We start from the raw sequence: 23,955 nt of genomic DNA on the forward strand, positions 1-23,955 counted from the left end.
CATTCAATAACAACAGAGGTAAGATTGCGGTTTCTCCTCCCAAAAAAACGTGGATGCTTTTTTTGTACATTACGTTTATTAAATATTTACTATCCAGTTATGCAGAATGAACAGCCTTCACAGTCAATCAATACATAAATCAACAATAAAAGAAAAATTTTAAACATACCAATTTGTTCTTATAGACAGATTATCATAGCTTTAATATACAGCGATTGGAGTTATTAAATGGGTTATCGTTTACGTTCATAGTATGATTTGTTAATTTTGGTACTTTGACAAAAGACAATAATATTTCCGCATTTAGCACCCAACGTCCACACACTAAAAGCTTTGAATCAAATAAAAGAAAAAAAAAAACTTTTGTGGTATCAATCCAGCTATAACAGAGTTCAGTCTTAAGTCACTTTGTAGTTGTAGTGGCTTCACTGAAATGGATTCTCCATCAGTTACAGTAAATATAGCTGCAGATAGAAGTATTAGTATTGTCCACCAGTTGATGTGCAAACTTGTTTGCCTATTTAAGGAAAAACTCCTACTCTACCCCCTCTCACAGATGACCTCAATGACACTTTGCTCCATTGGAGATGGGTCCAGGCAACGATGGGCGGCACTACCCACAATCTCATCTAGCAGGAAGTGCACTAGGTTCTCATCAGAAACAAACCGCCACAGGTACATCTGCAAGTAATGGCAGTCAACCTGTATTTGCTGCAGTCCGTATCTGCCAAATGTACGGAGACGGACACATTCGAGGAATGTCTTCAGACTTATCTTAATGATGCCAGTTAGCACAGAGACCTAGGGTAAGACAGAGAAACTCGTCATACAGACTGAAAAAAACTTAAATATTGAAATATGCATTGGTCATTTAGTTTCTACCTTGTTGAACTCCACTGGACTAAAGATGTCAATCCTCTCAGAAAATAGCTTGTGAATGTTACTGAGCAAGTTTGTGTCCATTGGAGCACTGGAACAAAAAACACATATAAACAATTATAAACAATATCCTCTGTGTGACTATGTATATTCCATTAAAACTTTACAGAACTCAGGCATGTGATCAGCTAAAGAAAAAAAATAAGAAAAACTTGACTATACAATAGTAATAATAATGATAATAACAAATAATAATCAAAATATTATTTTGTATTAAATAAATCTATCATTATTGCAAAAATAAAACTGTAAACATAAGTACTACATTAATTATTAATTATATTATGAATTATTTAATTTATTATTTGTAATTTAATTCTATTAAATATTTGTTTCAAACTACATCCTATATTCAAGGAGTTTTCTAATGCACATCATAAGTTCTGATTTAAAGTCAGTAAAATTAGTGATTGAGCACCTGGGAGTGTAGCTTGGTGCGTAGCGGATCTGCTGTCTTGAGCTGCTGTACACAGAGAAAGTGCGTTTGCTGGAGTCACTGCTGTGGGCTTTCCTTACTCCTTCCTCATAAAGCAGTCCCACCTAGTAAACACAGTTATACAAGTTATACAAATGGTTAAGAACTGATATGTATCTTTTTGTTGCTTGTTTTTTAATGGTTTGTTACATACAGTGCCTTGCGAAGGTATTCATACCTCTTCATTTTTTTCACCTTTTGTTATGTTGCAGCCTTATGTTAAACTGCTTTAAATGACTTTTTTCCACATCAATCTACACTCCACAAAACAGGTTTGTAGCAACTTCGCAAATTTATTTGAAATAAAAAACTGAAATTATTCCACTGAATATGTATTCATAAGTTTTCTGAGACTCTTGAAATGTAGCTCGGGAGCACTCATATCTCTTGTAGATGTTACTACACTTCGTGTGGAGTTAAACTCTGGCAAATTCATTTGAATGAGTATGACTTGGAAAGGCACACACTTCTCAGAAAAACAGCTGAAATCAGAGCAAAAACCAAGCCCTGACGTCAAAATATCTGCCTATAGAGCTCAGATACAGGCTTACGTCAAGGCAGGGATCTGGGGAAGAATTCAGAAAAAAATTCTGCGCGTTAAAGGTTCACGGAAGCATGTAGCCTCCATTATCTAAAATGAAATGAGAAGGGGCTTGGTTATACTGGTGACCAAGAAGCTGATGGTCACTCTAGTTGAGCTCCATGATTATATATGTGGATGGAAAAAACTTACAAGACAAGCATCACTGCAGCACTCCATCACTCTGGTCTTTATGGTGGTGTGGCCAAACTCAATCCTCTTCTCAGTGAAGATACATGAAAACCCATTTGGAATTTGCAAAAAAGCACTTACAGGACCCTCAGACTGTGAGAAACAAGACTCTCTGGTTTGATGAACCTCAATTCCAAGCATCTTGTTTGAAGGAAACCAAGCACTGCTCATCACCTGCATCCCAAAAGTAAAGTGTGCTGGTAGCAGCCTCATGCTGTGGGGCTGTTTTTCAGCAGCAGGGACTGAGGGACTCATCAGAGTAGAAGGAAAGCTTAATGCACCAAAATATAGAGAAAGTCTTAATGAAAACCCAGTCCAGAGCCTTCAGAACCTCAGACCGGGCAGAAGGTTCATTTTCCAACAGGATAATGACCCTAAGCACACAGCAAGAGTGGCTTATAGACAACTCTGTGAATGTCCTTGAGTGGCCCAGCCACAGCCTTGGCTTGAACGCAATCAAATATTTGTGGAGAAACCTGAAAATGTCTGCCAGCCCCCATCCAAGCTGACAGAGCTTAAGAGGACAGAGCTTAAGAGGTGAGGCGAAGAATGGCAAATAATTCCCAGATAATTGCTTGTTGCATTATACCCAAAAAGACTAGAGGCTGTAAAGGTGCTTCAACTAAGTACTGAGTTAAGAGTATGAATACTTACGCAATGTGCTTATTTCAGTGTTTTATTTTTTAAAAATGTGCAAAGTTGTCACAAATCTGTTTTTGCTTTGTCATTATGGTATATGGAGTGTAAACTGATGTGGGAAAAGGTAATTTAAAGCAATTTAACATAAGGCTGCAACATAAAACATGGAAAAAAAAAATTTAAAGGGTGTGAATACTTTTGCAAGGCACTTAATCTTGAATCTTTTTTGTATATGAAATATGGAACAAATGTTCAGTGCATCACCTGTACATCGATAGAGGTGGTATCTTCCACCACCCTCTTCATTACAGCCCGGACATTTCTAGGTTCAATGGTGTTCACCCAGTCTCTTGTTTCCACGCTCTTCCTCAACATCTGACTGATGATTAACCCCTGAACCTAGATCAAAACAAAACACACTTAACAAATGTCCAACAGCAATCCTAGCCCAAGATAAATGACTCTGTACAGCTGAATCTTTTCTCTTAGTTACCTTCACATAGTGGTTCAGCAGTTTCTGAGCAGCTTCTCTGGCCTCTGCACAAAGTGCTGTAACTGGAGTGACTGGAGTGTGGTGCTGTTTAGAGAAGAAAGGTCAGTATGAATAATGCATTTAGAGTTTGCTTTTACAAATATAACGCATATGGAATACCTGTACAAGAAACTGTTCATCTGTGAGTGTGAGGATGTAGGAGATGGTAGATGTCTCATAGTCCAGACAGAGGCGAGACAGCAACAGAAGGAGAGCAGGAGGCGTGGATCCTCCTCGGTCACCCGCGCTCTCACAGTACTGACGAGATGACTGGCAAATGAACTTAATAAAGCTCACGACCAGGCCCTCACGCACACCCTGACTGCAAAACTCACCCTGAGAGAAGCATACGAGATAGGTATTAGAATAATTATAATACGTAGGAACATTTTCGGCCAATTTATACATTTATTCTTTACCTTGAAATAAGGCTTGTTGGAAAATGTGATGTCCTTTGCTGTGAAGAGATGCACTGATGCTAATACAGACTTTAACTGATTCAGAATAAAGTTTGATAAGGACGTCAGCAGTTCTGGCAGACTGGGAGTGGCATCTTTACTTGTAGCCCCGCCTCCTGATGCACTGCCGCCGCCCACTGATATACGAGGTGCAGCCAAAGCCTGTCTTACATCAGTAAGGCTGTCATGGTAGAAGGTTTGCAAGGCAGACAGGTACTGTTTGATTCTCTCTCTTGCTGCCCGCACCACTATCTCAGTTCCTTGGCTGGGCACTGCCGACCCTGGAAGCAGTTTGGATATGGCCTGTAATCTACGATGGAAGCGATCCAGGGCTCTCACTAACAGAGAGTTATCACCCACTCCCTTCTCTTCCTGTATCCTCCTCTCCACTAGCGAGAAGTATCTAGCAGCCAGGGTGTCCACAAACGCATGTAGCTTGCCATTAGCCATCCCTGGGATGTTCTTCGAAGCTAATTCGCCCTCTTGTGGACGGTTGATGAACAATTCTTGATAGGAGGCAATGACTAAACAGAGATTGCTGACAAACTCATTACACCCTCGATCTATGAACTCAAGAATGTCTGTTCCAGCAGTAGGAGAGAGGAACGGATTGATCGCAGAAGAAGTAGGAGATACGGGATTTGATCCAGGACTTGTTTTTCGGACCGAGCCTCCAGCGGTATCAGTAACTGTAGAGTCTTTAAGCTCCGCCTCCAGTCCCTGGAGATCCGCCTCCAACCTAGACTGGGCGTGGCTGAGGAATTTGTCACAGAGCTCTTCCGCTGGCTCATCTAACTGAAGGAGAAGCTCAACACATTCAGAGAGGTCTTTAGCACTCGAACCTCCATCCCTAAAAAGCAAGAGGGGGCATTTTGACTTTATGGATTCAATGATTCAATTAGCAGTTAAACCAAATAATTAATCAAAAGTTTAGATGCTTTTTCAAATTAACTCAAATATGCCATGATATCTGAGAAAGCGCAGACCTGAATTTCTGTCGCAGCTGTTGAGCGAGCTGCTCCATAATGACGTGGCAGTCATCTTGGATGCCCCTGAAAGAGGGCATATGACTATACTGCTGCAGTACGCAGCGTGCCCTCCGGTGGGCGCTCACTGCCTGGGCATAGGCCTGCAGCTCCAGACACTTATTGAGCCTTGCTGGCAGCTCAAACAGGAACTGGAGCTTACGGAGGAGAGTGTGAACACCTACACAGAAGAACAGAAGATGAAATATTTATGGCTTATTTAGAGGCAGAAATCAATTTTGCCTTTAAACCAGAAGTACAGTTGAAGACGAAAGTTTACATACACCTTGCAGAAATTGCAAAATGTTAACTATTTTACCAGCGTAAGAGGGATCATACAAAATGCATGCTATTGTTTATTTAGTACTGACCTGAGTAAGATATTTCACATAAAAGATGTTTACATATAATCCACGAGAGAAAATAATAGTTGAACTTATAAAAATGACCCTGTTTAACAGTTTACATACACTTGATTCATAATACTGTGTTGTTCACAAATTCCTTTGTTTGTCCCGAACAGTTAAACTGCCCGCTGTTCTTCAGAAAAATCCTTCAGAAAAATCCTTCAGGTCCCACAAAGTCTTTGATTTTGTGTATTTGAACCCTTTCCAACAATGACTGTATGATTTTGAGATCTGTCTTTTCACTTTGGGGACAGCTGAGGGACTCATATGCAACTATTACAGAAGGCTCAAATGCTCACTGATGCTCCAGAAGGAAATGCAATACATGAAGTGCTGGGGGGAGAAAACTTTTTGAATTTGAAGATCAGGGTAAATTTAAGTTATTTTGTCTTCTGGGAAACATGTAAGTATCTTCTGTAGCTTCTGAAGGCCAGTACTAAATGAAAAAAATATGATATTAAGGCAAAATAATTAAAATGTACACTGTTCAAAAGTTTACACCTCTTGCTCTTAATGCATTGTTTTTCCTTCTGGAGCATCAGTGAGTGTTTGTACCATCTGTAATAGTTGCATATGAGTGCCTCAGTTGTCCTCAGTATGAAAAGATGCATCTCAAAATCATACAGTCATTATTGCAAAGAGTTCAAATACACAAAAATGCTGAAAAACCAAAGAATGTGTGGGACCTGAAGGATTTTTCTGAAGAACAGCTGTCAGTTTAACTGTTCAGGACAAACAAGGGACTCGTGAACAACTATTACTAAAAAAAAAAAAAACAGCTGTGGATCATTCAGGTAACAACACAGTATTAGAAATTGTAAACTTTTGAACAGGGTCATTTTTATGAATTCAACAAAAATCTTCTTGTGGACTATATGTAAACATATTTTATGTGAAATATCTTATTCAAAACACATTTTGTATCATCTTATTTTGGTAAAATAATTAACATTTTACAGATTCTGCAAGGTGTATGCAAACTTTTGACATCAACTGTATATGCGGTTTGAAGACACAGTGGTTGTTATAGCTTGTATGATAAATCGGTCATGCATCATTTATCCTGACTGTGATCCATTTATATCACACTAATATTCATACCTGATAGTTTAGTGATCTGTGCATGCTGGTCCTGCAATGTCCCACTAATGCGTGCACTAAACTCTGTGATAGCTGCCATGTTCGCAGACAAACAGTCCATTTCATCTTCCATCTTCTTGAAATCATTCTTCATTTTTCTGATCGTGTCTGTGGAGAGACAAATAAACTTTCAGTATATAATCAGGGAATGGGTTATGAAACCAGCATGATGAAAAGCCGACATCAATGTCTAAAACTGTACCATCAAAAGAACTAGAAGACCAGCCGCGCTGTCAAAATGTCATTAAAATCAGCATGAAATGGAAATTGCAGTGATATTTTCCTCCCTATTTTGAACTACATCAGTAGGGACTTGATTTGATTGTTAAATCACTGTGTTTGCTAACTGCTGCAATCTCATTTGAGTGACAGAAAACCATTATAAAGAAAACATTTAATGATTTAGCATATTGCATTCATATTCTGAGCTCATCTGCTTGCCAAAAATTAAAATTCTGTCATTAATTACTCACCCTCATATGTGACCCTGGACCACAAAACCAGTGTTAAGTCGCTGGGGTTTATTTGTAGCAACAGCCAAAAATACATTGTATGGGTCAAAATTACAGATTTTTCTTTTATGGCAAAAATCATTAGGAAATTAAGTAAAGATCATTTTCCATGAAGATATTTTATAAAATTCCTACTGTAAATGTATGAAAACTTAATTTTTGATTAGTAATATACATTGTTAAGAACATTATTTGAAGAACTTTAAAGGTGATTTTCTCAATATTTAGATTTTTTTGCACCCTCAGATTCCTGATTTTTAAATAGTTGTATCTCGGCCAAATATTGTCCTATCCTAACAAACTATACATCAATAAAAAGCTTATTTATTCAGCTTTCATATGATGTATAAATCTCAATTTTGAAAAATGACCCTTACGACTGGTTTTGTGATCCAGGGTCACATATCGTTCCAAACACGTAAGACCTTTGTTTATTTTCGTAACACAAATTAAGATATTTTTGATGAAATCTGAGAGCTTTCTGACCCTGTATAAACAGCAACGCAAATGACACGTTCAAGATCCAGAAAGGTAGTAAGGACATTGTTAAAATAGTCCATGTGACATCAGTGGTTCCACCTTAATTTTATAAAGCTACAAGGATACTTTTTGTGCACAAAGAAAACAAAAATAACAACTTTATTCAACAATTTCCTCTCTTTAATGTCAATCTTCGATGCATGGTCACAAGAGTACCATCAAGAAATATTTCTCATAGTTTCATAAAATTACAGTTGATGTCACATGGACTATTTTGTCGATGTTCTTGTTCTTGGTCGATGTCTCTGGGCCTTGAAAGTGTCAGTTGCATTGCTGTCTATGCAGGGTCAGAAAGCTCTCAGATTTCATCAAAAATATCTTAATTTGTGTTCCGGGTTTGGAACAACATGAGCGTGAACACTTAATGACAGAATTTTAAATTTTTGGGCGAACTATCCATTTAAGCATTTTGCACATTAAGCGTCTTAGAACGTCCTGCTGTTTTTAGTGATTGAAATACTGCAGCAGCAGCTGTACATGGATTGCAAGTTGACAGGCCTGTGCTTTAATTCTATGCAGCTTCCCCACCAGCTGAGTTCATGTTGACTTCAGTAGTAAAATCTGAACATCTATTCACTAACCTGTGGCTGAGATGAATTTATTGTAGTTTTCATAAACCAGGGTTTGCATGTCACTGTCCAGAGATCTGATCTGTTTCACCATGCAGCTCTCATGATCCATCAGCTCACCCAGAGAACACTCCTTCCTCAACTGAAACACAAACACAAGATATTTCAAAGACGAAGTACAGTACATTTAGCCTTCTAGCATAAATTACACAGTCACACACGGGTATTTATGGGACAATAATTTATGTGGCATAAAATAATTTCACAAGTGACAGCATACTCTGCTAACAGATGTGTACACCCCATACAATACACAATACACACATACTATTTGTCACTATTCACCACACTACCTTATTTAAATAAACCTCTGGGTCGAAATGGGGTCCGTTGATATCACACGGATCCAGAGACTCGGCTTCTGCGGCTTTTCCTTCCTCATTCAGGCCGTAGTAGAGCTTCAGCATACTGTGAACCCGCCGCCGCTGGGTCGGGTCCGAATCCGGTGGGGTTGTAGCCGAACTCATTTCCACTACAGTTCAAATATAGCCTAATGTCACAACGAAAGGGAGTTTATCTTATGAATGAATGACAGCTGTCAACAAAACATCTGTTGCAAGAGCCCTGGTAGCAACCTGCCAACTCAGTTTGTTGATGTGTCTGCTGCTCTGATCCAAAATGGCGCTACTGTAGACGGTTTTTCAAAATAAAAGTCCGGAAATGAATTATACTGTATGTACACAATGGTAAAATAATATTTTTATATCATGTAAATAATGTAACTTGGACAAAAACAGCTGGTGTGGAGAAAAAAAAGGTTAAAGGAGTTGTTCACTTCCAGAACAAAAATTCACAGATAATTTAGATGTAAAAGATTTTTTTTTTTTTTGAGGAAAACATTTCAGGATTTCTCTCCATATAGTGGACTTATATGGTGCCCACGAGTGTGAACTTCCAAAATGCAGTATTTCTATACTTTTTAACCTCAGATGCTCCTCAAATTCCGGTTCAAGACAGTTAGGGTAGGTTGAAAAACTCCCAAAAAACTCCTACATCGCTGTAGAAGTACCCACCCAGTGTTTACAAAGTGAACGTGCAAAGAAGACCAAAAGCATTTTACAAAAAAGGTAAAACGGCGATGTAGGACAATTTTGAAGTTGGAGAGGAAAATGAGATGAGTTTTTCGACCTACACTGTAAAAAATAAAAAACACAATTTGTTGAGTCAGCTTAAAATAATTTGTTACCCTGCTGCCTTAAAATTTTAAGTTCAGTCAACTAAAATAAGTTTATTCAACTTGAAATGTTAAATTATACCAAGCGACAACTTAGATATTTGTGTTTGCTAAACTTAACAGATGGGTAAGTAACCCAGCTGCCTGGGTTGATTCAACTCAAGTGTCTAAGTTGTCGCTTGGTATAATTTAACATTTCAAGTTGAATAAACTTTTTTTTGAGTTGACTGAACTTAAAATTTTAAGGCAGCTAGGTTACAAATTATTTTAAGTTGACTCAACTAATAGTTTTTTTCAGTGTACCCTAACTGTCTTGAACCGGACTACACAGAGTACACGCAGAGCTAGACAAGATGAGCATTTAAGGCTAAAAAGTATATAAATTGTCCTTTTTTTAAGAAAATAACCAATCGTTTCGCTAGGTAAGACCCTTCTTCCTCAGCTGGGATTGTTTAGAGCCCTTCAAAGCTGTATTATCAAAGTTAAAACTCATGGGCACCATAGAAGTCCACTATATGGAGAGAAATCCTGTCATTTTTTCCTCAAAAAATTTCTTTACGACTGAAAAAAAGAAAGACATGAACATCTTGGATGATAAGGGGTTGAGTAAAATCTGTAAATTTTTGTTCTGGAAGTGAGCCTTTCTTTAATGGCTTGTTATTTTTTCCCATGCATAAAATATAGACAATATTTAGTTTGTTACATTTATTCATTCCTTGTTTTTCTCCTCAGTATGTAATTCTGTTAAACACATCAAAGACGTTATTGCAGGCATAGTTCATTTTAAACAAAACATCATAAAAAATCCATTATACAGAAAATTATTTACTGATAAGACAGTTATGACAGAAGTTAGTACAAAGCGGGAATATAAAGGTTTAATGTTGTATATAAATGGCTTGTTAATTTTAGTCACAAAATTTTAGTAGTGAAATTTGTGTAAAAACCTCACAAACAACAAAAGGCAGTGGGGATACAATTTCAAAGGACAGATGACAGCAAAACTACAGCAACAGATTGAATGTAAAAAAGGCACTTTAAATTAGTATTGACAGATTCAGTATTTCTATAACACAGATGTGACAATCTACAGGTACAAGTGTGACATGTTCAGATTGAAACATAAATATTAAAATGGAAAATATAACATGGTACAGGAAATCTGTGAACAAGCATTTTAAAATTAACATTTTAACAAAAACGAGTGTTTTGCATAAACACAGAAATGCAGTGGGCGTACTGATCATTATGCACCATTTAGCTGGCTGTTTTTCTTTCACAGTTCAGCTTGCGATTGAAAAAAAACTAAGTTTTCATTTTCGAATATGCAGGTATAGAAATGTTTACAGAAACATGCACACCACAAAATCAATTTAAGACAACACAAGTCATGCATTGATAAATACAGAACTGTGTTAACAGAAGACCTGTTAATGTAGGGCTTGACATTAAGATTTGACAGGTACTCGAACATTTAAATCACACTTGTAAAAAAAAAAAGCAGGTCATTGACATTAATACCAAACAGGAGGCATAATAAACTAATTCATTCATTTAGTAATTCTTCACAATTCAGACAATCAGTAAAAGTCTCAAAATATTTCATAATGATGCCACAGGGTAAATAACTGGACATTAAGAATCAGAAGTTACGATCAAATAACTAACTCTGACTTTTTTTTAACTGTCCTGGACAAACGTTAATGTCGGGCCCTGTTTCAATCATTTTTGTAAAAAAAAATCATATACATTTCATACAGATACATTCAAGATTCAAAAAGAATGCTTAGGGTTTCATACACTGGAAAAGCATCACTAAATAGAAACAGAAATAGGAGACACACAACATCAGCGACTGATCACCAAGCACCTACACAATTGGTGATTTGATGTATTAAATAAAGTTCTCTCTGCTTTACAAATGCAGATTATTCTCACATACGACCTGAATTGTTTTCAGCAGTGCATTACATGCACACCATCAGAAAGACATGATTCTCCAAAGCAACAAGGTTGTGGGACCACTACATTAGTGAACGTGTAGAGACATCATGATTTGCCTTTGGTCACTACTGAGCACAATTAAATCTATTTGATCACAACCATCTTGTCACAAAGTAGAAGTCTGCATATGCAAACAAGCCCTGTAGTAAACAGACTGCAAAAACAATGCACACATTCAGCAGACAAGTAGCGCAGAATGTCTTAACTCAGTCTGTGCTGTCTTCTCAATGCATTGCCACAGACTGCAGCCCTGGTTTTGCGTATAGGAGCGGTCGTCCTGTACTAGAGGCATTGACTGTTTGCTTTGGTGCAGCAGGTCTAGTTTTAGCAGTATTAGTGGCATGGATTAAAGTGCTGGACTACTGTACTCTTGATTTACAGTCACTGGGATGTAGTTTGGTTGGATGGTTGCATAGTAGAATCTACATTCGGAACAGTGACCTAAACGGAGCCTTCGGATCATGTCTCATAGTCTTGCACCAAAGTTAGTTTAACAGAACAGCATTATTGAAGCAAATTTCACATTCGTTTTTAACGGCCAACATAAAAAAGCTTTAACTTAAACCTGTGACATAACGCACAAATTATCTATAAATACTGGTTTAGCTCTTCAGTCTGTGATCTTGGTCCGATCTGTCCATTCAGATGGTTTTGCACTGTGTCTCTGAGGATCTAAATGGACAGATGTAGTTTTGGTCACCGGGCAGAAGAGGACAGTGTTGAAGCCGGGGCTCAGCCTTGCTCCAAACTTTCAGTCACCTGAACAGCCGAGTAAGTGGGAGGCTGCGCCTGTCGTGTGAAGAAAGAAGCAGCTCTTTTGGGCTTCAGACGTTTAATTTCCTTGCCTGAAACAATAAAAGTAAATTAAAATGAGCTTTGTCTCAGTTTATTATTTCTGTAGATGATAAAAGTTAATGGGCAGAACAAATGAACACCAAGTACACCTATCGTTTAATGTCTTACCATCATCAACATAGCTGATGGTGTTGAGTGAATGGACTCGGCTACAGACCACGCTGCTCTGTCTGCGCAATTTCCCTTGCCGTCGCTCTTGGGTTTTCTCATTGGTTTCCCGAGCTGTTGGTTCTTGGGATGGTGTGACCTCACCGTCAGTACCAGTGGCTGCTGATTCACCAACAGAGCGTAACTCCACACAAAACTCAATAAGACCACTCATTAGCTCGGCCTGGAGGACAAAACAAAGTATACTGTTATCACATATGTAATACAAGTATACAGCATAATACAAGTACACTACCAGTCAAATGTTTTTGGACAGTACGTTTTTTTTTTGTTTTAAAGAAGTCTCTTCTGCTCACCAATTCTGCATTTATTTGATCCAAAATTCAGCAAAAGCAGTAATATTGTGAAATATTTTTACTACTTGAAATAACTGCTTTCTATTAAAATATAATATTTTATGAAAACTGATTCCTTCGTGTATAAAAAGATTAACAGCATTTATTTGAATCTTTTGTTACATTCTACACGTCTTTGGTCTCTTTTGTCCAATTTAATGTGTCTTAGAATTTGTTTGATAAAGAAATATATTTATTAAAAATAATTAATTTGATGTTATTAAAACACAAAAAATATAAATTCATTGCATTTTAATATTTTATTTTACACTGTTAAACATAACATTAGTCATTAGCTGGGTTTCCATCTAAAGCCGCAAATTTTAGCGCATACACAAAATTGGAACATCACATGAAAGATTTGTGAAAAAGCACCGTTTCCATCCAATGAGTCAAAGAGAACAAAATCGTCACTGCCTGATAAAGTGGCACTAAATATCACTAAGAAAAGTAGAAGCCACTGAATATAATAATTACCATATATAATAAGTGACTTGCGCCTCAGATAGAGCAGACAAAACGCAGTAAATATGGTCATTGCTTTCTGAGGTGGATGTCTGCTGTTTGAGAATGAAGTCATGTAGGACAGTTCTGGGAGGCAATTAGACAGAAATACTTTGACGACAGACTTTGCTTGGGCATTTCAGAATGACCTTAACATTTCAGATGCTGTGTAATGATTACGCCATCCTATCGTGTAAGTCACATGACTTTTTTGATGCGCATAGAAGAATTTATTTGGCAAATGTGTTTCCGTCTTCCCTTTATTCGCATGAGTCAAAAACCACCTCAAATGAGTATAAATACTTTGTTTGGAAATTAAGGGATTTTGTTCTATGTGGTATGTTTTTTTATTGTGTTTTTTGTTTTTTTAAACGTGTGTGCGTGTGGCTTTTTTTGTTTGTTTCCATCACTCGTTTCTGATGTGATACTTTAAAATGCGCATAAAAGCTATTGCATTCTCACCTGTTTTGAATAAATCTTTAATAACTTATTGACGGGCGTGCCAGCCTCTTCTCCATCAAACTCCAGCCAGAGTATATGTGAGTCTCCCTCTGTCTCTGGATAGCTGTGATCCCAGGAAAGTTCACTGAACTTGAGACCCAGGAGGATGTGCTTCTCTTTCACATCCATGACATATACTCCTTCCAGACTGATGCCCACACTCACAGCCTTACGGCCACCTCTGTGAAGGAGGCCCTGGGCTGGCTTGTCTATCTCACCCATGAAGAAAGCACATCTGCAAAAATACACATATGTAAGGCTCAGACACTTTCTATTCAAACTACATCCACTTGCAGTAACCGTACCCGTAGTAAGGCAGGGTGTGGCAACTCCTGAGGTACTGGCGCAGCAGAGCAATGGGCTCCTGATTGGAGCCAGTGGCAGCAGAAGAGCAGACTGAACGATACTCCTTTATAAGATTTTGCTCCATCTCTGCATTCCTCCCGCCTCTCCCCCTCAGTGTGGACAGAAAACCTCCCCCTCCTAATGCAGCGTGGGCTGGTAGGAATGAGGACAGTTTCTTCTCTCTGGAATAACATTACAGGTAGAAATTGAAACACTTAAACATGGCCTTGTTACACATGTACTTAATATAGAACAACAATAAATACACTACCAGTCAAAAGTTTTTGAACAGCAGGATTTATAATGTTTTTGGAGAATTCTCTTCTGCTCACAAACCTGCATTTATTTGATCCAAAATACAGCAAAAGCAGTAATATTGTGAAATATTTTTGCTATTTAAAATAACTGCATTTGATTTGAATAATATATTTTAAAATGTAACTTATTTCTGTGATCAAAGCTAAATTTTCAGCATGATTACTCCAGTCTTCAGTGTCACGTGATCATTCAGAAATCATTCTAATATGCTGATTTGCTGTTTGAGAAACATTTTTTTATTTTTATTATCAATATGTTGAGTAATTTTTTTCCAGGATTCTTTGATAAATAAAAAATATCCAAAGATCAGCATTTATCTGAAATAAAAAGCTTTTGTAACATTATACACTATACCATTCAAAAGCTTGGGAGTCAGAATAATTTTTTTGCCAACTTTTATTTAGCAAGAACACTCTAAATTGATTAAAAAAAAAGACATTTATAGTGTTACAAATGCTTTCTATTTCAGATAAATGCTATTCTTCTGAACTTTCTATTCATCAAAGAAACCTGAATATTATAGCAATAACAAAAACAATAATAATAATAAATGTTTTCGAGCAGCAAATCAGAATATTAAAATGATTTCCGAAATCACAGGAATAAATTACATTTTAAAATATACATATACATTTTAAATGGTAAAAATAATTTGAAATTTTACTGTTTTTGCTGTATTTTGAATCAAATAAATGCAGGCTTGGTGAGCAGAAGTGACTTCTTTAAAAACAAAACAAAAAAGCATAAATGTGCATTCAGAAAATTATGCAGAATTACAAGCAAATACCTTCTAAACCAAACCCTAATTCTGCATGTTATTAACATTATTCAGCACTTATTTTTGTCAACACCTCAAAATAAAGTGTAACCAAATAGTGGAAATAAAAATAGTCAAAAAATGGGAAGTGAAACCTCAACTTTACATTAGACATTTAATCACTGATGTAGGAGCAGAGAAGTGCACCTGATTGCAGCTGTTAGAGCCTGGTCATCAAGCCCAGTCCCCAGCTCAATGGCACAGGACAACGCTCCCAATGTCAGCCAGTGTTCAGGGTCACATGGGTAACGACCCTCCAAGATATTCGTCTTGGCCTCATCATAAAGTAGCCTCAACACTCCTTCATCTTCAATCTGACATTACAAAATAAAGATGTTACACAGCATAACACGTGCACATCATGGAATCACAAAATGATTTTTGAAATGAATTAATTTAATATAAATAAAAAAAACAACAACAACAAACAAACAAACAAACAATCAGCTTTGACATAACTGCAGCAGAAATACTAGAAATATTTCTGCCTACATGGGTCTTCAAGTCAAAATGGTTGAAAACCATTGTCTTACAGAGTAATGGCAGTTTATGGTAAAGCCTGGTGCACACTGTACGTCTGAGGTAAACATCAAGAATTACAAAAGATTTTGCTTGTCTATATGATATGTAACATAAATCTCTTTGGGATGCTTTATGTTATGACTGCTCTGAAGAATAAACAGTCCATGACCTCCACTGGCCAGCCTGAAAACTCTAGACACAAACACTGAAGCCCAAAGTCTTTGATAAGATGTACAGTACTGTGTTGCACAGTCTGACATGCAAGGCATTTGACATTGTACATGTACTTTGGCTTTTGCGCATGATCTCTCTGGGGTCATATTGCATAATCTGACAAGCAAACATCTTAGTAGACAAAGAAAAATGGAAAGCATGCACTGGCACTGGGCTTAAGTGAGATAGTTCACCTAAAAATGCCATCATATACTCAGCCTCATGTTAATACAAATCTGTATGACTGACTTACTTCTGTAAAATAAAAAAGTAGATTTTTTTGAAAAATTTTTCAGTGACCATACGTGACCCTGGACAACAAAACCAGTCGTAAGTAGCAGGGTGTATTTGTAGAAATAGCCAACAATAGATTGTATGGGTCAAAATAATTTTTTATTTATTTGTAAAAAAGTTTTTTTGTTTTTTTAAATCATTAGGATATGAAGTAAAGATCATTTTGATGAAGTTAATTTATAAATTTCCTGCCATAAAAACATCAAAACTTAATTTTTGATTAGTAATATGCATTGCTAAGAAGTTCATTTGGACAACTTTAAAGGTGATTTTCTCAGTATTTTTATATTTGTTGCACCCTCTGATTCCAGATCTTTTAAAATAGTTATATCTCAGCCAAATATGGTCCTAATCCAACAAACAATACATATTCAGTATTTATTTGTTTGTAATAATCTCAATTTCAAAAAAAATTTACCATTATGGCTGGTTTTGTGGTCAAGGGTCACATATAATAAAAATCATTCGGGTCCAAAACTGTATTGAACTCAATTAACTTCCATTATATGGACAAGACACTGAAAAATTCTGCAAAACTACTTTTTTTTGTGCAGTTGACTGTATTGGGTCCCACTGACCTCCAGAAAGAAATAAAGTCAAACATAAATTTGGAAACACATGAGGGTGAGTAAATAGGAAAATCTTAATGTTTCACTTTCAAAACACTTTTAATACCTGAAGTTCTTTCGACCTGGGATAAAAAACATTTCTTTTGTACAGAAGACACGGCTCATCTGAAAAATACAGAAATGTGTTATTGTTAAAACACCTAAGCACTCAAATAAAGCAAAATGTGGGAAAGTGAACACACAAGCATACCTTGTGAAATGTCTTCTGCAGGTGCCTCGGTAAAGCGGTACAGCAGGTCCTGCCACTGACGACACAGCTTGTAGGGCAAATGTTTTGGCTTCAACTGCAGGTCTGTTCAAACATATCACAACAAAATGAGGCTAAAGGTGGAAAACAGTAAGAAGGATATCATGAAAAATATTATCAAATGCTAGGGCAGATTCAATAAGCCTATGGCCCAGTTTCACAGATAGGGCTTAAGCCAAGATAAAGCCATAGTTCATTTAGAACATTTAAGTCATTTTTATAAACATGCTTTAGATAAGAAAAAAAACACTACTGATGTGCATCTCGAGACAAAACAATGGCACTGACATATTTTAAGATCAGACAGTGCAAGTTTCATTCAGTTAAAACAGCCCAGGCGTGCATTTTAGTCTGGGACTAGACTTTAGCCTTATCTGTGAAATATGTCTAAATAAATACTGGAACAGAACAAACAACTTTTGACCAGATTTTTGCCTTAAAAGTTGGTGCCAAACTGACATTATTATTTTTAACGCATATTTTCATTGGTTATGTGCTGCATACTTCCATGTTATATTGTTGTGTTTGGGACTATTTGAAATCTGATAGTGTGTGATCCTCAGTTGTTTACTACGTGATACAGTTTTTTCCGTTACAAAGTTGGCAAGTGTATAAAGTCTAGCGTTTTAAAATATGTACCAATTATAAAAGCCATGTAGTGTATTTCACGCTAATAAATAAAAGGCTGCCTTTGTTTAAAAAGACATCAAATAGTCCACAAATGCCAGCTGGTGGCATTAACGCCCTGAGCACTTCCTGATATCCCCTCCCAACACTTCACTTGCAAATCAGTCAGAGAGACTGTAAATGCCATCATTGTGCTTGCCCTTCTTCATAACCTAAATACGAAAAGGTCATAACTTCTATATCAGCCTGACATCTAACCAGAGCACAAAAAAATGATCATTACCGAGCAGAGGAGAGCAGAACCAGAAAGCGAACACATCCACGGCAGAGTTGGGAATGTTGAGGGCTTCTCGGACATTGCGGCCGAGCTCCTGCGCATTCATACAGCCGAGACCCTCCAAAGTCAAGTGCACTGCACTGTCGCTCGCCAAGTACACCAACAAATCCTGAGCTGGAGAAACACAAGACAGACAAATGATCAGGACCTCCAGTCTAGTGGCATCTCAGATCCTGAGAAAACATTAAGAGAACAGAGAACTGACCTCTGGTGACTGAGGAAGCCACACTTCCTCGTTGGGAATGAGAGTGCTCTGATGGCTCATGGGGGAAGTCGCCATCATCTCCCTCCATCTAATCCAGAAACAAACACAAGTACAGAATAGGAAACACAAGCATTTTTATTTAAAAGACTCCTGCTGTTTGTTATTGGTTTATTCTATACAAACTAAGCACAAAAGGAAGAAAAGGTCATTAGCTGGATATCGGTTTTCATAGCAAAATTATCAGGCGTAAGCATAAACAAGTTTGAGTAAACACTGAAGGCTAACACAGCAACTTTTAAGTTCCTGAAGTATTGTATGTTACACAGTTTGCTTTCGCTATTTGTGCGGTAGACCCCACCGCGTTTACTATGTTTGTTTAACATGTGATAATACTGTCAAAAAAAAAAAGTAGTGAGCTCAAAGAAAAAAGGAAATACAGCTGTCCTCCCTGTTCAACCGGCTAACGTTAGCTAGCTAGTTACTCCAATAACTGACTGGACACCAAACTACACACAGCAACATACCGAGACACTATCCTTCGTTTCCGAAACTTCTTTCTTGATGAAAACAGACAAAAAAAGCAACAGTATTCGAGGGGATTAAGTTACATAAAAAGCTGGGAGTATGACGGCAGCAGCAGCGCAGCTGGATAATGTTCTTCAAACAGCGCCCACACAGAAATCAGCAACAACCTGGAGACGCGTCATGAATGTAGACGCGCCATACTATGACTCGCCAAAAGAGGGCGCAGCACAGCCCAAAATGCAGTTTTTGCAGGAAATTTAGTAAATTTATCTTTAAAAAAAACCCACACATGTAAACTTATCTTGTAATGTTTTATAGTAGCAATATATAAAAAATTTAAAACAAATTAAAAACAAAAAACAAAAACAAAAACAAAAAAAAAACGCTTTAAATATATAACATTTGGATATAGATATTTAAAAATGGCGCAGTTAATGGTCTTTCGTTATTCTTATGATTTTATCCTTATTCTTCAACAGGTAAGTAGCCCATGGGCTACTTGTATTAAACGGTAAAATTGTTTGTACTACAAACCAGTGTGTTCACATTAAGACAATACATTAAAATAATATGATAAGACACTAATTTGCAATATCAAGTAGCAAAATTAGCTGTTTTGTACGGCTAAAAATAGCTGGACGTTTCTGTAAAATAAAAAGTAGATTATTGTGAAAAAATTCTCAGTGACCATATGTGACCCTGGACCAGGATCCAGGGTATATTTGTAGAAATAGCTAACAATAGATTGTCAAAAGTTTTTTTTTGTTTTTTTTTTTTTTTTTAATCATTAGGATAGAAGTAAAGAACATGTTGATGACGTTAATTTATAAATTTCTTACCATAAAAATATCAAAACTTAATTTTTTATTAGTAATATGCATTGCTAAGAACTTAATTTGGACAACTTTAAAGGTTGTTTTTCTCAATATTTTGACTTTTTTTTGCACCCTCAGATTCCAGATTTTTTAAAATAGTTATATCTCAGCCAAATATGGTCCTACCCTAACAAACAATACATATTCAGTATTTATTTAATTGTATAAATCTCAATTTAAAAAAAAAAAAAAAACATTATGGCTGGTTTTGTGGTCAAGAGTCACATATAATAAAAATCATTCGGGTCCAAAACTGTATTGAACTCAATTAACTTCCATTATATGGACAAGACATTGAAAAATTCTGCAAAACTACTTTTTTTTGTGCAGTTGACTGTATTGGGTCCCCCAAAAATTGTTTGTACTACAAACCAGTGTGTTCACATTAAGACAATACATTAAAATAATATGATAAGACACTAATTTGCAATATCAAGCAGCAAAATTAGCTGTTTCGTACGGCTAAAAATAGCTGGACGCTGACAGGAAGCCAGACCCATAAAATGTGCAAATGGCTGCACCCACTCTTATGGGAAAATAAGGTGGATATGTTGATTAAAGTAATTGTATCATTCATAAGGGTGAAACCGATGAATTCAGAAATAAATGGCACATGTTGGTCTCCTCTATTGATTTATAAATCATGTGGGCTTCCTACTAGAAGACTTCCATCTCCTCTCTAGGTTTTATTTATTTCCGTGGGGCGCCAACGCCAAGTCTGATAGCGTTAGTGATCCACGTGATTCATTCTCATCATTGCCCTGAGTTAATTCCATCCGCTGCGGCTTGCGTAAACTAAATAATAAAGATGTTTTTGAGGTTCATTTAATATTCACTGCATATAGCCTAGTTGCACTTTGAATTTTACATCATACATTGTTTTTCCATTACATTACAACTTGTTTTTTGCTTTGTGGGGTTTCGGAGAAAATGCTGTGAGTTAACAGTATATTATGGGAATAAGGGAATTTACTATTGTTTAGGACACTTTACCACTACATAAAGAAAGAGTATAGTTTTTATTGTACCAACTGTTTCACATTGATCTGCCCATGGTAGTGAGTGAATTCAGTCACTAACCATACATTTTGTGGACAGTGATAGCCTACACTGCCAGTAAAAAGTTTTTGAACAGTAAGACGTTCAGTGTTTTTAAAGAATTATCTTCTTTTCACCAAGCCTGCATTTATTTGATCCAAAATACAGCAAAAGCAGTAATATTATGAAATATGTTTACGATTTAAAATATTTCTTCTTCTTCTTCTTCTTCTTCTTATTATTATTATTATTATCTATATTTAAAACAGTTGAGCACATTTTTAAAAGATTCTTTGATGAACAGAAAGATCAGCATTTAGCTTTTTTGATCAAAATGATGATATAGACATTTATAATTAGTGTTGGGGAGTAACTAGTTACATGTAACGGAATTACGTAATTTAATTACAAAATAAATGTAATTGTAATTAGTTACAGTTACTGAGAAAAAATGTGTAATTAAATTACAGTTACTTTTGAAAAATGCCAGTGATTACAAAGGGGATTACATCTGAATTTTTTCACACACCCACCCACACTTACAGATTTAATTGGCTTCTTTTAAATTGCATTGACTGCTCTAAAATGAGACACCAGTGTTTCAGGAGTTTAAGACACAGAATAGGACACATGCTTATTCGATAACTGTTTTATTTCCTATTTGAGTTTATGCATAAACATTATTTTTTAAGATTGTTTTTTCCAAGGCATTGTTAGATGCTAGTGTTTTCTGTCATAACTATGCAAACATTTGATTTCAAACGCAGTATCATAGCTGTTAAACTATTTCTTGTTATGATGTTATTTATGTTATGATCTTATGACATGTAGTGCAACTGCGCTCACGGTGACCTGAGTTCGATTCCCGTCTCGAAGTCATTTGCCGATCCCGCTCCCCTCTCTCCTCCCAGCTCTTTCCTGTCATCTCTCTACTGTCCTATCACAAAAAAGGCATAAAAAGCCTTCGAGGAAGCTTTGCGTTCAAATATTTCAACTCAGATCAGTGTTTCGTATCTAATAATTTTGACGCGAAACATCTAAATAATCTATCAAGCAGCTGTGTAATAAGTGAGATAATGTACATTCAGCCAGCTGTTATCGCAAAATAAAGATGTATATTATCCCTTACTTATTATAATCTTAATTCAAGTCATAAAGGATTTTGAAAGTCTGACAGTAATCAGTGTTGAATGCTACTGTAAGGTTAACTCTGCCTGGTTTAAATGTTTCAAAATGATTAACAGTTGAAAATATTAGAAATTTAGAAAAGTAATCAAAAAGTAATTACAAGTAAAAAGTTACATTACTTTAATAAAGTAATTGAAAAGTTACACTACTTATTACATTTTAAATCAAGTAACATGTAATCTGTAACCTATTACATTTCCAAAGTAACCTTCCCAACACTGTTTATAATGTTACAAAAGATCTCTATTTCAGATAAAGGTTGTGCTTCTGAACTTTCTGTTAATCAAAGAAACTTGAAAAAATTCTACTCCGCTGTTTTCAACATAATTAGAATATTAGAATGATTTCTGAAGGATCATGTGACTGGAGTAATGATGCTAAAAAATTCAGCTTTGAAATCACAGGAATAAATTACACGTTTAGATACATTCAAATAGAAAACAGTTATTTTAAATAGTACAAATATTTCAAAACTTTTGCTGTACTTTGGATCAAATAAATGCAGGCTTGGTGAGCAGAAGAGACTTCTTTAAAACACATTACAAATCTTACTGTTCAAATACTTTTGACTGGTAGTGTATGTTCCAGGACTTAAACTTAAGGTCTCCACAGAAATAATTGTATTTTTATTTTTAGAAGAACAAATAAAATACCAAAACATGAATGTAACAATGTAGTATTTTGTTTAAGTGATTTATAAATATACAATGTTGTTAATGACAATCATTATACATATTCAATTAACCAAATGACAAATTTACACTGAAAGAGTGTGTTCAAGTGTTTTTGTTTAAAAAAATAATAAAGAAACTGTTCTTTTTGTTGTTGTTTTTGCAAAATCTTGCATGATTTTTCTCACTGTGATGACTTTGGGCAATGTTTTTTTATATGATTCAGCAGTGCACTTGACTGATAGAAGGCTCTCCCACATGAAGAGCAAATGTATGGCTTGACTCCTGTGTGAATCCTCTCATGTTTTTTTAGAGATCCTGACTGCGAGAAACTCTTCTTGCAGTGTGAACACTTGTAAGGTTTCTCTCCTGTGTGAAGTTTTTGGTGGTCTTTCAAGTGGCTGGCTAAATTAAAGGAACTCCCACACTCAGAGCACACATGTGCTCGCACATTGGCATGTAATTTCTGATGCTCTTTAAAATGGTCCATGCGTGAATAACTCTGCCCACAAATAGAGCACAAGTATGGCTTATCATTTGTATGGATTCTCAGGTGTCTCTTCAGGTGTGCTGCAAACATAAATTTCTTGCCACATTGATCACAGCCAAACGCTCTTTCTCCCGAGTGGGAGAGATGGTGATCTCTGAGATTTCTTGGATCTGTGAATCTTTTGCCACACAAATGACATTCGAAAGGCTTCACTCCAGTGTGAATCCTCAAGTGAATCCTAAGGTTTCCTTTTTGTGTAAAGCTCTTTCCACACTGAGGGCAGACGAACAATTTTTTGGCTCCTGTTTTGTTGTTTTCAAGCTGTGAGCAACTTAAAGATTTTTGTTCTGTTGTCAATTGATTCTTCTCCGCTTGAATTTCCATTAGGTCCGTTGTCAGTTGTCTAAAATGAATTAAAATCTGAAATTAAATAAAGTAGAAGGCTTATGAAATCTCTGGTATTCTCAAGTACGTAACTTCTATACATTGTGCATTTATTATGGTACATATTATGTTTATATTATGATCTATGACCACTTAAGCTTTCTTAACTTAATGCTAAAATGCACACCAACCTTGTTCTTCAATATCTTTATTTTTCCGTCTTAGTTCTGGATCACTCCTGCACCCACTTTCCTTTCTTGTAACACGGACTGTCGTCTCTGTTGATTTGTTCTGATGTTGAATAGTCATTTTGATCATGGCTTTTAGTGGGGAATTGCTGTGGGAGTGGCTTGAATCTGTGAATCGCGGTCGCAAGGTGTGAATAGGAGGTATTCGAAATGTGTAATTGTTCTCAGACCATTTTAACATAAAAGATCACAATCAGTTCAGCGCAGCCATTTAAATAAGAATGGATACTTACATGGCTGTAGGAATGATCAACAGTATGTGTGTGTGTTGGAGCAGGGACCATTTTGATCCAAAACAGCAGTTTCAGGTAATGCAGATCAAAATTAGAGAACAATATAAATACTTGTTTTTTTCTGAAATATTGTTAATCTT

General features: G+C 36.3%; 2 protein-coding genes across 2 annotated transcripts; both read right to left on the reverse strand.

Moving 5' to 3' along the window:
* Positions 1-82: 82 nt before the first annotated feature.
* vps51 (VPS51 subunit of GARP complex) lies at positions 83-8,686 on the reverse strand. The gene is made up of 11 exons (XM_051120709.1): positions 8,362-8,686; positions 8,021-8,150; positions 6,349-6,495; positions 4,802-5,021; positions 3,777-4,665; positions 3,478-3,693; positions 3,319-3,402; positions 3,090-3,224; positions 1,358-1,479; positions 883-970; positions 83-801 (listed from the first exon to the last, which is right to left on the reverse strand). The coding sequence occupies exons 1-11, from the start codon at positions 8,533-8,535 to the stop codon at positions 541-543; spliced, it is 2,466 nt and encodes an 821-aa protein (XP_050976666.1). The 5' UTR covers positions 8,536-8,686; the 3' UTR covers positions 83-540.
* Positions 8,687-10,431: 1,745 nt separating this feature from the next.
* On the reverse strand, positions 10,432-18,831 carry frmd8 (FERM domain containing 8). The gene is made up of 10 exons (XM_051120713.1): positions 18,688-18,831; positions 18,164-18,251; positions 17,905-18,072; positions 16,938-17,039; positions 16,794-16,852; positions 15,237-15,403; positions 13,915-14,136; positions 13,571-13,844; positions 12,210-12,432; positions 10,432-12,091 (listed from the first exon to the last, which is right to left on the reverse strand). The coding sequence occupies exons 2-10, from the start codon at positions 18,249-18,251 to the stop codon at positions 11,979-11,981; spliced, it is 1,416 nt and encodes a 471-aa protein (XP_050976670.1). The 5' UTR covers positions 18,688-18,831; the 3' UTR covers positions 10,432-11,978.
* Between the last annotated feature and the right edge of the window lie 5,124 nt (positions 18,832-23,955).

The sequence above is a fragment of the Labeo rohita genome, chromosome 10 (genome assembly GCF_022985175.1).
Source record: "Labeo rohita strain BAU-BD-2019 chromosome 10, IGBB_LRoh.1.0, whole genome shotgun sequence".
In the NCBI taxonomy this organism is placed as follows: domain Eukaryota; kingdom Metazoa; phylum Chordata; class Actinopteri; order Cypriniformes; family Cyprinidae; genus Labeo; species Labeo rohita.